Here is a 16,464-nt window from a genome sequence, read left to right on the forward strand (position 1 = left end):
GAAGTTACATTTTGCTGGGCATCAAAATATAAATAAAATTAGATTACATTGCTTCACAGCTACCTCCTACGTAGATAAGCACTAGTAATGTCGGTTCTATGGAATTCTAGTAGCTGATATCTCAATATGGCTCTATTGTATTCCGTAAACATATATCAAAGCTATGACCGCGCAACCTGGAGCTCAGCTGTGTACCAACTCTGGATTGCCCGAATATCATAACTCAAAGCCACAGTATCGAACACCTTCAAATGCTCTCTACATAAAGCGCCATTGTTCGACAACCGGGCGACCCATTTACCATGTTTTCTAGCCGCGGCCACAATCTTCTCAATGGCGCTGACAAACTCAGCCTCGCTCCCTTTCGCAGGAACATAGCCAAGAATGGACAATGCAAGATCATTTGGTCCAATCAGAATCATGTCTGGATAAGTCTCAGCGAGTATCTCATACTAAGGTAGAATGGAACAAATATTTACCCACACCTTGTACAGCACAGATCTCATCAACGTTTTCAACGCCTCCTATTGATTCAATCTGGATACAAGTGATAATAGTTTCATTGGCCGTTTTCATATACGTCGGGATATCAATCCCATGAGCGATTGCTGGAAACGCTGAGCCTTGTCCCCGAACACCCAGTGGAGGGAATTTGGCATGAGAGACAACAGACCTGGCCTCTTCAGCGGTATTGATTTGAGGGACAACGATACCACTTTTCGGATCATTGTTAGTGGCATTGAAATCTCGACATGTGAGATACTTACTGTGCACCAGCATCTAATGCTCTTTTAATCAAATCCGAGTGTGTCATTCTGATGCGAACAAGAGGCGACACTCCCATTGCTGCGATTGCGGCTGTCGAGCTATGCATCGAGTCATCGCTGATATGACCGTGCTCACAGTCGATGATGATTCCCTGGCCAGTTTTAGTAAAAGGAATCCAAACTGTAGAGGCGTTATACTAACGTCGAGGCCGGTCTGGGCTACAATTTGTGCTGTGCGGAAAGAGGGGAGCCCTAAAAAGGTCATTATAGGCTTTGTTCCACCTCGCAGAGCATTAAGCAGACGCAACTGTGGGTTGTGTGTAGAGGCCATCATGACTGGTGGGCATACTCTATGCTAAGAGTGTTCTTCATCTAAGAATGATCTGGGCTCTAGAAGTACCCGGATAGAAGCATTGGCAGCACCGGGCAAACATCAATATGCCGAGTGGGGCTCAAGACCAGTGGCAAAGGTGTCTCTTCGATTTTTTGGCGTGGGAATTCATTTTAAAGTCATTTTGAGTCACTATAACCGGGTACTGACCCATATACCGTGGGCTTCTTTCCCTTGGACCTCGAAATAGGAAGCTTCGGTTTCTATGAGCCTGATTAGGACAATTCCCAAGAAGTGTGCGACTAGGACTTGATTGAATGTGTTCCTAAACTTTTTATTTAAACCGACTTTCCTCAATTTTCTGTGTGTTGTTTCCAAAATGAAATTGTCTCAATGCCTATTTAATTCCAGATCTATCCCTTCCGCTGTAGCGTATGGTAACCGGACTTCGCTCTCGCCTCCGCGATCGTGGCTCCCGCAGCAATCATTTCGCGGATACCAACTTCGCTCTCCTCAATCTGTCGTGCAATTTTAGCTACTTCGCGAGCCCGAGCTCGCGGAACAATAACCACACCGTTCGCATCGGCAACCACAATATCGCGAGAGTTGACCCGGACCTTCCCAATACCAATTGACTCATTAACACCTCCGACTTGAACCCGGTCCTTGCCCGTTCGCATCCAGCGTCCAGCCGTGAAGAGAGGGTAATCATCCTCAAGAGCACGGTTCACATCGCGACAGACACCATCAATAACAGAACCTGCGATGCCTCGGAGGCCGGCGTACTGTGTCATGATATCGCCCCAGACTGTACAGTCAGTGCGACCACCATTGTCGATGACGACTACATCGCCAATGGCCACATCGTCAATGAAGTCGCCAACACTTCCTGGTGGATCACTGGCTGGCACGTAGCGGACTGTGAAGGCTGGTCCGACAGTGACCTTTTTGTAATCAGTCAAAGGCATGATACCGAGCGCCTGTCCAGGGATACCAAGTTTGTCAAGTGCATCAGAGACGGCAGGGGTGTCTGAGCCAGCAAACAAGACGACCAACTCTTGATCCTCAGCACTAGGATCCCTTGGGCCTTGTTTAACAGCTTGGGCCGCCTTCACTTTGTGCGATGACTTGTTAACGTTAATAGCCTCGAACTGGCTATCGTGCATGACCTCAGAAACGGGTCGGCCAGCTCGAACGGCTTCAACCATACCGTTCTGCCGACGGTCTATCCTCTCAGCTAAGTCCAGAATCTCCTCAATGCGTGCGGACGGGGCAAAGACAGTCCCGCATCGATCCGCGATCACATAGTCATCTTGGTGGACCGTGACGCCTCGTACTTTCAGGGGTGTGCCCGAATCAACTTGTACCAGTCGATTGCGTGCGCTGATCATGGTCACACCAAGGCCGTACACGGGGTATTCGGCGTCACGACTGCCATCGATATCCCGACTCATGCCATCAATGATGGTTCCACGGATGCCCTTGACTTTCGATGCGTTGGCAATGATATCGCCCCAACACGAAATTCCCTCTAGACCCCCAGAGATAACGAGAATGCGATCGTCTGTTGTGACAGCATCTATAACGGGGGTCAAGAGATGGGTTGTAGGAGCCTCATCTGTCTTCGGGCCCACTTTGACTGTGCTGGCGCGTCCAACAATCTTTGGGCAGTCCCAGAGTGGGAGGAGGCCATATGTGGCACCTTTGAGACCGAGGAAGTCTAGGGCATCAGATACGGTGTTGGTATCGAGTGCAGAAAGTCTGTCCAAGATTTTGGGTCCACTCATTTTGCTTACTTTGGTGACAGCCTGGTAGTCGAAATGAGAAAGCTTTATGCAGAAATACGCTCGCTGGTGGGATATCTATCAAGACAGTGAAAATGATTTGAGCGAGCGATGTCAAGGGTTTATTATTTGCGTCAAATACCGTGACTCGGCGAAAAAAAATCTCCAATCTTTGTCATGATTTCCTTGCATCTGGTGTCTACTGCCGATGTCCCCGCATCTGTTCGCAAATGGAGTGGTGAACTGTTCAAATGCCGAGTCATCTTCGGGGACCGAGAAAATCGCCGAAGTGTGGACTCGGTAGACAAATCCCGGAAACAGCTTAAATGCTATCGACAATAGCACGACTTTGACGTGCGGGATCTCTGAGTTTCATGACATAGAGCATACGAGATTGGGTTCTACTTTTTGCAAGTCTCGGTTAGGTCACAGATCAGCCTGCTCGGCAGAGGAATGTAAATTACCTGACGAGACAGATACGGAATCGTTGAATCGTGCGTCTCGCTGTCCTCACTCTCCACCGAGTCAGTAATTACTGCCTTCCCCATCACCTTGAACGCCATTTTGAACACAACCACGGAATACCCATGCACAAACTACTGGCTCCCAAGCTACCTTTCTGGTTTCTATGCTATTTCTCGGTCCTAGAAACGGGCATGTCGGTATGATAGTCGGGGTATGGCTACTAGCTCTCAGCAGTTGGATTCCCGTGCTATTTCGAGTCTAATTCTTCCTAGGGCAAGTCAATCACTACACGATGAAGTCTCTACCTTAGATAGCCAACGATCAAATATCAGAAATCCACAAAATGACTTCAGTCTCTCTCTCAGCCGCACTGACCCCCACGACATAACATCATTGGATCATGAGCCCCCGAATATCGGACTGGCGCTTGATTCAAAATGAAAGCCAAGACTGCCAAGAGACGCCGCATCTGTCCCTGAGTCCTGGCGAATGGAAGCCCTCCACCCCCGTCTTGGCGCCCGAAAGGCTCTGGCGGCACTCACCATATACAGTTAGCCAAGACGGTCCGTGGAGACCCAGCGTAGCATGGGGCAATCTCGATTACAGCCACTGTTCCTGCGTAAGTGAAAGACTACCCACGCGCTATATTATTTGAAAGGCTGATTTCCCTATTGGCCTTTGATTTTCCTGCATTGCTATCCATCGGCGACTATGAAGTACTTGCATATTTTGTTGGCAATCGCCTTGGTCGGATCAGAGTCATATCTTGGTATGTTTCTTTTGGCTTATTATAAGATTTTGCTGATCTCGGTTAGTTGGAGCCGAAGCACGGGAATGCATTGTTAACGGTGGGGATGAGGACGTCTTGATAAATCTTGAGCTACACACCCCTGAACAACTTGATTTATTTGAAGGATGTACGACGCTGAATGGTAATATCATCATTCAGTCTGACTACGAAGGCGACTTTATCCTCAATGATATGACTGAGTTCCATGGAAACATCTCCACTGCCGAGGACAGCCCGAAAGGGCTCAGTCGGTTTGAGATGCCTGATCTTGAAATGATTGAAAATATCCATCTCCTTGGCCTTTCTGGAGATATATCTTTACCGAAGCTCGAGGTGGCAGGAGATGTGGAGTTCGTTCAGTCGTCGGATAGTGGGGCGATCGATTTGAGATCACTGTCCGAGGCTAATAGTTTGTCAATCCGTGGAAGTTGGACAAGGTATGACTGCACTCTGCTTCTCTGCTCGGTGGACGTGTCGTAGAACTTTGCTCAAATTTGCGACAGTACGGACCTCTCCTCGCTCCAAACGGTGACTGTGAGCTCTCAGTTCTGTGGCTCGCAGACTTGTGAAATTTATGGCGACGACAAAGTTTTCCCTTATATTGTTGTGGACCTACCATCTCTCGAGAAGACGGATTACTTTGAGATCGCAGGGGCGGTGAAAAGGTTGGTTACTTTCCCATGAGCACCAATAATTCTGCTGATATACAAATTCCTTCAGTGTATCTGTGCCAAAGCTGGAAGTGGTAGGGTACATAGAACCAACCGAGCTTGTTCACAGCCAGGGGCTGTGGATCAACATCGAAGACGGCTATGATGAAAAACTTGATTTCGACGCTCCAAATCTCCACATGCTAAACGGCACACTCGAGGTCTACGGTGGTGTATCTAGGTTCGCTTCTCCCAGAAAACCCCTAAATAAGTTTCCATTTTCTATATTTGCTGACCATTTTGTAGCCTCAGCCTAGGCTCCTTGGGAAAGACGGACCTGCGCGTTATACTGAACACAGAGACTCCTCTTGAGGTCTATTCAACCATTCAAACAGCAATTTCTTTTTACATCTGGGGCAAGCTAAACAGGTTCGTCAACCACTTCTGACTCTTTCGGTCGGCAGTCTAATAAGCATCAATATAGTATTTATCTGCCAGATATGGAGGATCTAGGATGGGTCTCTTTGTCCTACTCTCCTATAATACCTTGTAACGATACACTTTATCAACTGTGGCTAACTCAAGATGACAACTCGAGTGACTGGGAGGATTATAATTCTTGCCAAGAATACAAGTTCCCGCAAGACGTTGGAGTGACGGACCAAAGCACGACGACAAGTGCTATCACTACCTCTACTGCGGCTGCTACTGCTGCTGCTGCTGCTTCCTCTAGTGGTACTACTAGTAGTTCTGGCAACGCAGGGAGCATGGGGGAGGGCAGCTTGAGTGGTAGTGCCACAGCGTCCGAGACGTCGACTCAGAGTAAGGAAACCGGCTCAAACAGCTCAGGCAGCACCGATGTTGTGACTCAGGGAAACGGGGCTCACCGGACCTTTTCCATAAATTTTATCATCGGTGCTGTACCGCCGATTATAGCTATCATCTGGGCTTCTCTCTACTAGGCAAGCACTTGGTGCTTCTACTTTTATTCCATGATTCAGTGTCGGGCTGTTGGTGTAGCAGCCCTGTGACGTCTTTTTGAGCTTCCATGCAATTCGATTACCCCATGCGATTTCTCGATATAAATGTAGGGAATTCAACTTACGAAGTAGCGGTGCGTAAATGCTCATATATCTACAGATTCAGGGCAGTGGGATCCGTCGAATCGGTCTGACTTTGAATGCGAGAACTATGTTGACCACGCTGGTCAATCCATTGCGCACCTGATCAAAGATTTCTTTAAAACCTTCCTTAGATAAGATAGATAACTGAAGCGCATTAATGCATACCTGGTTTTATCAAAGCAGTAGATCTGCTGCTGCAGCAAAGCAAACATTGCGATGTACGTATTGAATAGACCGGGGAGCATTGATTCTAAGGCCGGGACAAGATACAGCTACGGCTGCGATCTTGGGGTTTCCCCAGGCAACTAGTGTACAATAGACTCTTCAGTTTAAGCGCTTGCAATCTAGTCTATCTTTTATCCCGAGACAACCTAAGATATGTACAGAATTTGTCGGCTTAGTTCGGGCGAATTTTGTTCAGAAACACTGATATCCGCGTATACATCTCAACAGGGTTGGAGTACATGGGAAAATGCCCGCTCTTCGTGATCTCCGCCAACTCCACGCCCCCTTCCTTCAACCGTGGCAGATACGACAGTCCCCGGTTCTCCCACCCATACATAAACATCTTCGGGCACGATAGCCCAAGGAACATTCCAAGCAAATCCTCCTCATCCGATAAGCGGACCATCGACTCAAAAATTGGTCGTACCGCCTCAACGCGCACCCGTGCACGGAGGGTGCTTGAGTATAACGGACTAGCAAAAGACGGTGCCTTCCGAGTTCGATCGATGAATTGTTCAAAGAAATCTGCCGGATCATCCGAGTGAAAGGTGAAGATCTGCCGGCTAAGGAAACAGTCCTCGGGCGCAAGGTTGCCCTTGATATCCACGAAGCTCAGGACTCGGTCTGGGTTGCGATGTGCGAGAAGGAGTGCAGTGAGTCCGCCCATTGAGTGACCCATCAGGTGGAATTGGGCGATATTAAAGTGCGCCAGGAGTGCTTCTGTTGTTGCAACGAGAAAGGGAATGTCTGTTGCTGACAGTTTGTCACTTTCTGTGTGCCCGCAGCCCGGGGCATCGAAAGCGATGAACCCATGTTGCTCCAGGTCTGAGTGAAGCTGGATATCAGCTAGGTCCTCTTTGCACGAGCCAAATCCGTGCAAGAATAGAATTGGTGGTCCGTTTTTGAGGCTGTGGATTGTAGACAGACTAAGGCATACGCCTTGGACCTTGACCGGGACCGTTGCATAAGTGAGTGACATGCTGGTTTGTATTCAACGAGTGTGATGAACGAGAGTGATTAATGGATTATCTCATAAATTGTCCCAAGAAACATGCATTTTGAGATTAATAAGGGCGGTGGCAACGGGAACGGTAAAAATCACGTTGGCCCGGCGAAAAGTCGTTTCGCCGGATCTCGATGGCAAAGCTTAAGACTGCAATGACCTCTTGGCAATGCTCATGTTTCCATTGAACTGTGTCCAAAATATTTGGAGAGCAGGTTTGTAATCTTGGGATTAGTGTCGCCCTTGATCTCTCCGAGCAACCCGAAGGACGATCATTTGATGCGATATGCTTTGCCACTCGGCTTATCAGTCAGTAAAATCTTATACTATCACCGTTTATTAAACGATCATGCCAAGATGGAAGAAGCGCGCCCAAGAATTGGCGAGCTTCCTGGCGAATCATTGCCAATCTATCTCGATAAAAGTCTGAAGACACCGGGCGGAACGTACTTGGATGGCTTGCAGGGTTTCTACCCGTATCGCGGTGGGATTTGTACATCTAAGTATCCTTTTGCTTGGCGTAAAGCCACCATCAACCAATCCAGACGTTCCAATTGCCTTCAAAATAAGATTATAAGTCGCATTTTCGATGTACAGCATGAGTGAAATGTACGAAGTTTAATTGGCCTATTTCAACACACCACGCGCGGAAGATTAGCCTCGAAATCCCCGCGTAGAATACTCAAAAACATACATCATGCGAATCTGGCACTTGGGCAAATTTTACAATATTGGCTACCCACGGAGTACTGAAATCAATACACTACCCCAAGGCTCACCTTTGCAGCGCATACGAGAAGCTATCGCCTTTATTGGATGACAAGGTAATTTGCTTTTTGGCCCCTCAATAAGAGGGGCTTATCAGCAATCACTCAGTTGCGACAAGATTACTTTTGTACTGCCCATCCCCTAGAGAAAATGCATTAGAACATGCTGATTTGTAATACCTTCTCAGAAACTGTCATCGTTCGAGATCGGAAATACTTGCCCTGTCTAGCCAATGTACATGCATCTTAAATTTTGTTCTGCAGCGATGGTGATCAGCAAAGGCCCACGGGAACCTTTTTGAAGCGCTCGACACCCGAGCACCTGAGCTACTGCACGTCAGCATTTAGCATAGCCCGGCAACAATCATAATTGAATACGAAGGTAAATCCACAATGGCTGATGTTTCCGGCGTATTGCCCCTTTTCTACCGAGGGCAGATAAATGTCGTACCAAGCGAGCCTGACCCCACTTAGATCTTATAACAACACAACCACGGATGGCACCCGAATCTTAATTCGCTAAGACCCTGTCGACATTCCGATCGGTTGATATTGACGTTATAGATAATTGGCACTCCAATGGATCCAGTCAGCTTTGCCGTCGGTATCATCGGTCTGGCGGGGTTGTTCAGCACCTGCCTAGAGGTTGTGGAAAAGTTCGACTCATTCAAGGAATTCGGTATCGAGTCTCGGTCTATAAGCGCGCAATTCGAAGCGCAAAGGTTACGCTTGCAAAAATGGGGTCAGGCTGTGGGCCTGCAAGGGGACACCCTGATGGAGAAGCATAGCAAGCTGCTGGATGATCCACGGACCTACTCAATAGTTGAGAAATTATTGTCTGCAATCCAAGGGGTTTGCACTTATGCGGATGACCTTGCTTTAGGGCCTGTCTCCCCCATCGAACAACGTCAGTCTTTCCGGGATCAACTGTGGCCGAGACAAGGTCGTCCGGCTGCCCCACACGAGTCGAAGCGGGAGAAGATTAGCTGGGCATTAAGAAAAAAAGCCAAGAAGATGGCGCAAGTGGGCCAATTCTGTTCTCTTGTGGATAATCTTCATAATTTGGTTCCTGTCTCTGGAGGGCGAGTTAATGATGGGTCTTCGCAACCTGTAGAGTCTGGTCAAGGCGAAGATATGTATAAGCCCAGCGGTATGAGCTACATGACGACACTTCCCTCTTGCCCGTTTCCTGACCATAGCAAACAGGTAACGCCATGGATCAAGGTGGATGGATCACAGAGTTTGGGCAGATTCTGAGTGGCATAGAGAATGAGATTGAAGGTTTGTTGTTTCTCACCTGCCGTTGCGATTCCCCCACTTACTGAACAGACGAAATCAAACGTGATCTTCACCCGTGGTTACTCGGCCCCAATTCTCAAAATGAATTGTTTGAGATATCAGCAGGAAAGAGGATCCAAGGCACTTGCGAATGGGCCCTGAGTCGGGATTGGTTCCAGGATTGGTCTTCCTCGCACTTTCCCGAACGCGCAAAAGTGCTTTGGATCAACGGCCCTGCTGGCTTTGGAAAGTCAATCTTATGTGCAAGAATCGTGGAGCACATGACCTCGACATCGAAGGCCCCAGTCGGTCATTTCTTCTTTTCATCGGACTTCGAAAGCAGACGGGACCCATTTATCGCCATTCGTTCCTGGATCTCGCAAACAATGTCTAACGCTATTGCATTTGGCTTGATACGTCAGAGGGCGTCCGCAAATCAAGGCCAGAAGTCTACCCGTGGGGACATAGTCCGACTATTGCGAGACATTGTGGAAAGTATCCCTCAATGTACATTCATCATAGATGGGCTAGATGAATGCGGCTGGGCTGGCGATGGGCTGAAGAATGACGAAGGCGATTCTGTCTTCAATTTCTTGGAGACCCTCAAAAATGCGGTAGGAGGCACACAAACGCGGATTCTTATCGTGAGTCGTGATGAACCAGAGATCCGGAACTCTCTTTCCAACGACGATCACGATGATGTTCTTATCTACCGCCACAAGATCAGGCCCGACGATGTCCGTTCTGACACCGAAATATATTCACGCAGCATTGTCAACAAAAAGCTGTCAAATCGTACAGAGGCTACCAAAGAAGATATCGCGATGAAACTATCTGATCGCTGCAATGGACAGTTCCTGTGGGTAAAAATGCAAGAGGATTGTCTACGCAGTGGCAAGAGTCAAAAGAAAATTGAACAAGCCATCAATTCTACGCCCACTGGACTTGAACACACATACGAGCGCAACTGGCAGAAGATTTCACAGCTGCCTGAAGAGGATTGAGACAGGACAATTTCGCTCTTGCGCTGGACAGCTTTTGCTTTGAGGCCATTGACGGTGAACGAAATCACCGCAGCACTGTTGATAAGTGATGACTGCGAAGAAGTGCGGGTAGACGAGCTTCCGGACAACGTCGATGATGATTATATCAACACGGAGATCCTAGATCTCTGTGGTTCTCTGGTAGAAATCCGAATTTCCCAGGCAGAGACTCAGGCCGGGCTGAGAACAGTTCACTTGGCGCATTTCTCGGTCAAGCAATACCTTCTCTCCAACATTCCGTCTCAAGGAAGAATTGTACAAATAAATTCGGCTTTGAAAGTTTCCGGAGAAGCAATGCAAAGCACACTGCTTGCCAACATGTGTCTCTGTTATGTGCAATGCGAGGACGTTTGGACTGAGTGCCCGGATGAGGAGGGAGGCAAAAATGTGCTGACTGCTTTTCGAAACTATGCTGCTGGCTCATGGCAGCAGCACGCTTCTCTCGGAAATATGAAAGATGAGCGATTTATCAGACTTGTGAACCAGCTCTTCAGTACAGAAAACCCCAGTTGGGGTTCATGGAAAAACTGGTTTGATTTGAATGATAAAGATGGTGGCAAAGGAGAGGCTTCCAATACAAAGTCTGAAGAGACCAGTGAAAGCTCAGACAACGAAGAGGCATCTCCGCCAAGCACGCCAGATGGTGATCGTTTGAATTCCCAGAACACGTCAGACTGTCCGTTATACTACGCAGCGTGGATGGGTTTGGATGAAACCGTGGACTTGCTCATCCGCAATTACAAGGGAAGAATCAACGAACAAGGAAACATGGGATGGACAGCATTGGCCGCAGCTTGTGGAAGAGGAAATTTGGAAATCGCCAAGAGGCTACTCGAAAATGGGGCCGATCTGACAATCATGAATAATGAGGGGAAAACGCCACTTGCACTCTCCTGCCTCAATGGTCACTACGAAGTAGTCAAGCTGCTTCTGAAGAACGGGGCTGACATCGAAACGGCAACCCGTCGTTTGGCCACACCACTTTATTGTGCCGCATTTGGGGGGCACCTCAAAATCGCTGAGCTACTTCTTGATCACGGAGCTAATATTGATGCCCAACATATCAATAAATGGACCCCACTGCATGCAGCAGTTGATGGAGGCCATAATGAGCTGGTTGAATTGCTTCTGAGCAGGGGTGCGGATATCAAGATCCCCATTAACACTGGTAGAGTACCCTTTTATACCGCTGCGCGGAATGGCTCGCTCGAACTCGTTCGACTTCTGTATGAGTACAGCCCCGATATAAACGTCTCCACGCAAGAGGATCAGTGGACCCCACTGAATGTGGCTGCGGACCTGGGACATTTTGAAGTCGTCAAATTTTTAATCGAGAAAGGCGCAGACATCAGCATCCCAAACAGCGCTCGATGGACACCAGTAAATTCCGCGGCAGAGAGTGGCCATCTAGAGGTGGTCAAAATACTCGTCGAAAATGGTGCAGACATTGAAGTACCCAACACCACATCAATGACACCGCTTTATAGCGCTGCACTCAGAAACCACCCACAGGTTGTAGAGTATCTCCTTGAACAGGGGGCGCGCACAGATGTACAGCATGAGCATGGATGGACCCCATTGAACTGCGCAGCTGAGGATGGTTTCATTGAAGTGGCCAAAATGCTTATCGACCATGGAGCTGACATAGAAATCGCCAATGATACCAACATGACGCCTCTATACAGTGCATCATTAAATGGCCATTCCGAGGTGTTGAAAATGCTTCTGGACAAAGGTGCAAAGTGCGACGTTCCCAATAAGAATGGATGGACCCCCATCAATGTTGCCTGTTCAAATGGCCACACTGAAGTTGTCAGGATGCTTCTCGAACATAACCCCGACCTCGAATATCCGGATAATACTGGGTGGACACCAATCAACGCAGCAGCCGACCACGGTCATCTCGAGATCGAGAAAATGCTCATTCAAACGACCGCCAATATCGAGGCAACTAACAAAAGCAAAATGACGTCTCTGTACAGCGCTTCGCTCGGTGGCTACAGCGAGATAGTGAAGCTTCTCCTAGAGAGGGGACCGAACATCAATGCTCAACACAAGAGCGGCTGGACACCGATCAACGCTGCTTCTTCAAATGGCCATCTCGATGTTGTCAAGCAGCTATTGGCTAAAGGAGCCGATATTACGATTACTGATACAAATGGATGGACCCCACTGAACTCAGCGGCTGAGAGTGGTCATTTTGAGATAGTCAATCTATTACTTGCGCACGGTGCAGATATCGAAGCAAAGAACACTACTGGAATGACTCCTTTATATTCTGCTGCCTGGGCTGGCCACACTGAAGTGGTAGAAGCTCTTATTGCGAAGGGCGCCGACTACACAATGCCAAACAAGAATGGATGGACCCCAGTCAATGTGGCCTCTTCAAATGGTCATACGGAGGTGATCAGACTTCTTCTTGCGCAAGATCCTCTGCCTAGCCTAACAGAGAGTGATGCAAACGGATGGACCCCATTGAATGCAGCATCGGATCACGAACACGTCGAGGTTGTGAAGATGCTTCTTGAGAAAGGAGCAGAAAGTACGTTAGAAACAGAAAACAGGAACAAGCAAACACCGCTTTACTGTGCCACCCTCAGAGGGTCGACCGAGATTTTGAAGCTACTTATCGATAGTGGAGCAAATATTAATGCCCAGAAGAAATATGGGTGGACTTCGGTCAATACAGCCTGTTCGAAAGGTTATATAGAAGCCGTCAAGCTACTTTTGGCAAATGGAGCTGACATTTCGATGCCAAATTTCGTCAATGCGACACCGCTATACAGTGCCTCGGTCCATGGATATACTGAAATTGTCCGTCTTCTTCTCGAAAACGGCGCAGATGTCAATATAGCGAGAAACGACAAATGGACCCCGCTCATGGCGGCAGCGACGAGGAGTCCTGATATAGTCAAGTTACTTCTGCAACGTGGCGCTGATGCCGAGGTTGCAAACGACAAAGGACGTACGGTTTTACATACGGCCGCGATAACTGGAAACATAGAAACATGCAACATGTTGTTCGAATATGCGAATCCCGAGCTGGAAGCTCAAGACCAGTGCGGTCGGACCCCATTCTCTCTCGCTGCTTTGAAAGGTCATGTCGCCGTCATGAAGCTCTTACAGTCGAAGAATGCTTCTGTGGATTCCAGGGATAAGTACGGTGCCACGCCGTTGGTCCTGGCCGTTAGATCGGGACATTCAGAAGCCGTGGAATATTTGCTTTCATTGAACACGTCCGAAATTCCTACTCATAGTGAGCTTGGTGGAGATCTATTCTGGTGGGCTCTTGGAAGTGGGAACGACAAAGTGATGGACCTGGTGGGCCGATCTATCGGCACAGCAAACGTTAAAACTTCCGAAGTCGATTCCGAAACCAAATGCTCTTTGGCCAAATACGACCCAGCAGATCGCTGGTGTGATGTGTGTACCCGATCAATAGCGAAGGGTGATATTTACCAGAACTGCAAGGACTGCTATGATTTCGATGTCTGCCTACAGTGTGTCGGCTTTGGAGCCCAGTGCTCTGATTCCTCTCATACTTGGGAGAACAAGGAGCCTGATCCGGAGCCTGAGAAGCCTGAAGAGGATGAATCTACGAAGGTGGTTGAAGCAGTGTCCCCTGTTTAGGTGCTTTTTCTCGAAATGTGCATGAAATAGATGTCTATCTGAATCTTCGATTGTCTCGAGCCTTGTATTCTTCCATACTGGTTATCATAACCACTTTAGAACCTCATCTTAGCACCATTTCAACATTCTTTTCGGGCCATGTAAGCCGCGTATTATATATGTTATAATAGTGTACCTCATAACTCTTGAGTCGATATAATCAATTATCTGTTCGTTGATTTGAGCCAAGCAATGACTATATGGCGGCTCGAACGGGGCTTTGAAGTGTGGGGTACAAAGCGGGGTGCCACTAATAGTGGATCCGTGTAAGAAAACATGTGAACTAAACACGTCAAGAAATATATATTGGCACAACAACAAACAGGTTAAAGAAGAATGACCAACACCTTGGGCGCATTACAGGAAGTGAGCTATTAAGGCATAGAAAAAAAAGCATTGAGTGTCGACTATCGCGTTCATAGTTCGTTTTAATTCAGCGTGGTCCCCTTGGGTATCATTTCCTCCTTTACGTATGGTATGAATAGGTACGAAAGTTGTGTGATCTACCGGTAGACGGGGCTGAATAGCTATGATCGCGTGTCGCTGGGCTTGAATCGAAAACCTGGGCATGTAAGGCCTAGGAGGTGAAAGTCAGCCTAGGCTGGGGCTAAGAACTCCCATTAATATGACGCTCAATTTCGGCCTGCACCTGCAGGTGAAAAGTTTGAAGGTCTTCCGTCAGCTGGCATGTGTATGTTCTTTTTTCAAATTCATGTCTGGCGCTTCGGTGTTACAACTCCATGGTTCGCGTACTTAACTTGTGCATTAATTCCCGTGCTCGTTCTCGTAGCATTGGTTTACGCCCCGCCCAAAACTTCCCCCCGTTCCCCACGTTCTCCATTGCGCAAAGACGGCCCGACTTGCCGCCTCCGTTTTATTCTTTTAAAGGTTCGTTTTTTTCGAGTCCCATGTCACTTTCAACTTTCACCATGAGTACCCAAACCCACACAGAAACAATTACTCTTCAGGCTCGAGGTGCAAATACTCGACCCCAACTGGAATCAACTATCCTCCAAGAATCCGAACCAATCCAATCAACAAAATGGCTCTACCCAAAAATCTTCAGCGCCGGGGTTTCCTTCTTCGTTGCCGGCGTCAACGATGGAAGTCTGGGCTCTCTTATACCCTATATCATCCGCTCCTACCACATTGACACAAATATGGTGGCAGTACTGTAAGTGTCCACACTCGTGGACCACCCAGGTCCACAGCCACGCATGACCGCCACTAACAGTTGATATAGATACGGAGTCACATTCTTCGGCTGGCTTTTCGCAGCTATCTTAAACAGCTTTATCGTCCAATACCTTGATCTAGGTGCGCTGTTATCTCTAGGCGCGGCACTCCAGATTCTGGCCCATGTGCTCCGCACCTGGCTCCCGCCATTCCCACTCTATGCTGTGACATTCCTCCTTGCAAGTCTTGGTCAGGCGTTCAATGATACGCATGCCAATACCTTTGTCTCGTCCCAACGTGGCGCGCACCGTTGGCTTGGATTTATCCATGCGATGTATATGGCCGGATGTCTAGCTGGTCCGTTTGTCGCTACGGCGGTCGCTTCGGCTAATACGGACTCTCAATGGAATCTTTTTTATATCTTTCCTTTGGGGTTGGGTGTTGCTAATATGGCCTTCGTTGCGATCTCGTTTCATGATCGCATGGCTTTGAGGAGGCGGCGGGAGGAGAATTCCATGGACGGAGTAGGATCTACGGGGGGTAATGCTCTACGGGAGATCAAAGCTACTTTAAGTACACCGGGTGTTTGGTTGTTGAGTTTGTTCTTCTTCTTCTTTCTTGGCGCAGCGATTACTGCCGGTGGTGAGTCCTTTGTTGAAGCTTGGGATGGTATTGATGTTGACATTGGTAGGATGGATGGTCGAGTACCTCGTCAAAGTCCGTAACGGCGATGTCAAAGACATGGGATATGTGCCTGCCGGGTATTACGGAGGCGGATTCCTCGGCCGATTAATTCTTGCAGAGCCAACCCATCGCTTCGGAGAACGACGCATGATCTTCATATACGCCGTGCTATGCGTTGGACTACAGCTGGTGTTCTGGCTGTGAGCCCTTCTTCCCTTCTGCTACATGTACTAGCTACTAACAATTACCCAGAGTCCCAAATATTATCACTGAAGCTGTGGCTGTCAGCTTGTTGGGTTTCTTCTCGGGACCATTCTTCGCTACGGTATGTTTTGTGTTCCTTTGGTGGTCCTTTCTAACGTAAACTACTATCATAGGGCATATCAGTTGGATCCAAAATTTTCGCCCCGGAGATTGTGTCACCGGCAATCGCGTTTGTCTTTGTGCTGGGACAAATTGGTGGATCCATATTCCCTGCAATTACGGGTATTATCGCGGCTCAGATCGGCGTCAAAGTGCTGCAGCCGATATTAGTCGGGTTGCTTGGTGCTGCGGGCGTGAGCTGGTTGCTGCTCCCCAAGGATGCAGGGCTCCATCGGGATTAGACTGTTTTGGCCGTTGTATTGTGTCTACGCGTTCTATTAAAGTACTAAAGAACCGAACTTGTCTTGAATCATATCGCTTTAATGCATTGACTAGAAGCGCAAG

At 48.2% G+C, this 16,464-nt stretch overlaps 6 protein-coding genes across 6 annotated transcripts; 3 read left to right on the plus strand and 3 right to left on the minus strand.

The window, feature by feature from the left end:
* Nucleotides 1–161: 161 nt before the first annotated feature.
* On the minus strand, nucleotides 162–1,181 carry N7484_004737 (HpcH/HpaI aldolase family protein; the record flags this gene model as incomplete). Its single annotated transcript, XM_057115157.1, has 5 exons — nucleotides 162–424; nucleotides 480–715; nucleotides 768–919; nucleotides 970–1,117; nucleotides 1,168–1,181. The coding sequence occupies 5 exons, from the start codon at nucleotides 1,179–1,181 to the stop codon at nucleotides 162–164; spliced, it is 813 nt and encodes a 270-aa protein (XP_056975297.1).
* Nucleotides 1,182–1,511: 330 nt separating this feature from the next.
* On the minus strand, nucleotides 1,512–2,885 carry N7484_004738 (RraA family protein; the record flags this gene model as incomplete). Its single annotated transcript, XM_057115158.1, has 1 exon — nucleotides 1,512–2,885. The coding sequence occupies one exon, from the start codon at nucleotides 2,883–2,885 to the stop codon at nucleotides 1,512–1,514; it is 1,374 nt and encodes a 457-aa protein (XP_056975298.1).
* A 1,173-nt stretch (nucleotides 2,886–4,058) lies between these two features.
* Nucleotides 4,059–5,749, plus strand: N7484_004739 (uncharacterized protein; the record flags this gene model as incomplete). The annotated part of the gene is made up of 6 exons (XM_057115159.1): nucleotides 4,059–4,116; nucleotides 4,163–4,574; nucleotides 4,641–4,802; nucleotides 4,858–5,028; nucleotides 5,094–5,216; nucleotides 5,521–5,749. The coding sequence occupies 6 exons, from the start codon at nucleotides 4,059–4,061 to the stop codon at nucleotides 5,747–5,749; spliced, it is 1,155 nt and encodes a 384-aa protein (XP_056975299.1).
* Nucleotides 5,750–6,308: 559 nt separating this feature from the next.
* Nucleotides 6,309–7,115, minus strand: N7484_004740 (alpha/beta fold hydrolase; the record flags this gene model as incomplete). Its single annotated transcript, XM_057115160.1, has 1 exon — nucleotides 6,309–7,115. One exon carries the CDS (start codon nucleotides 7,113–7,115, stop codon nucleotides 6,309–6,311), a length of 807 nt encoding a protein of 268 aa, XP_056975300.1.
* Nucleotides 7,116–8,485: 1,370 nt separating this feature from the next.
* Nucleotides 8,486–13,857, plus strand: N7484_004741 (uncharacterized protein; the record flags this gene model as incomplete). Its single annotated transcript, XM_057115161.1, has 4 exons — nucleotides 8,486–9,056; nucleotides 9,113–9,187; nucleotides 9,236–10,084; nucleotides 10,190–13,857. The coding sequence occupies 4 exons, from the start codon at nucleotides 8,486–8,488 to the stop codon at nucleotides 13,855–13,857; spliced, it is 5,163 nt and encodes a 1,720-aa protein (XP_056975301.1).
* A 968-nt stretch (nucleotides 13,858–14,825) lies between these two features.
* On the plus strand, nucleotides 14,826–16,361 carry N7484_004742 (putative MFS transporter; the record flags this gene model as incomplete). The annotated part of the gene is made up of 5 exons (XM_057115162.1): nucleotides 14,826–15,070; nucleotides 15,140–15,714; nucleotides 15,764–15,956; nucleotides 16,009–16,081; nucleotides 16,134–16,361. 5 exons carry the CDS (start codon nucleotides 14,826–14,828, stop codon nucleotides 16,359–16,361), a joined length of 1,314 nt encoding a protein of 437 aa, XP_056975302.1.
* Nucleotides 16,362–16,464: the final 103 nt, after the last annotated feature.

The sequence above is a fragment of the Penicillium longicatenatum genome (assembly GCF_028827895.1).
Source record: "Penicillium longicatenatum strain IBT 33135 chromosome Unknown contig_2_segment0_segment0, whole genome shotgun sequence".
Lineage (NCBI taxonomy): Eukaryota > Fungi > Ascomycota > Eurotiomycetes > Eurotiales > Aspergillaceae > Penicillium > Penicillium longicatenatum.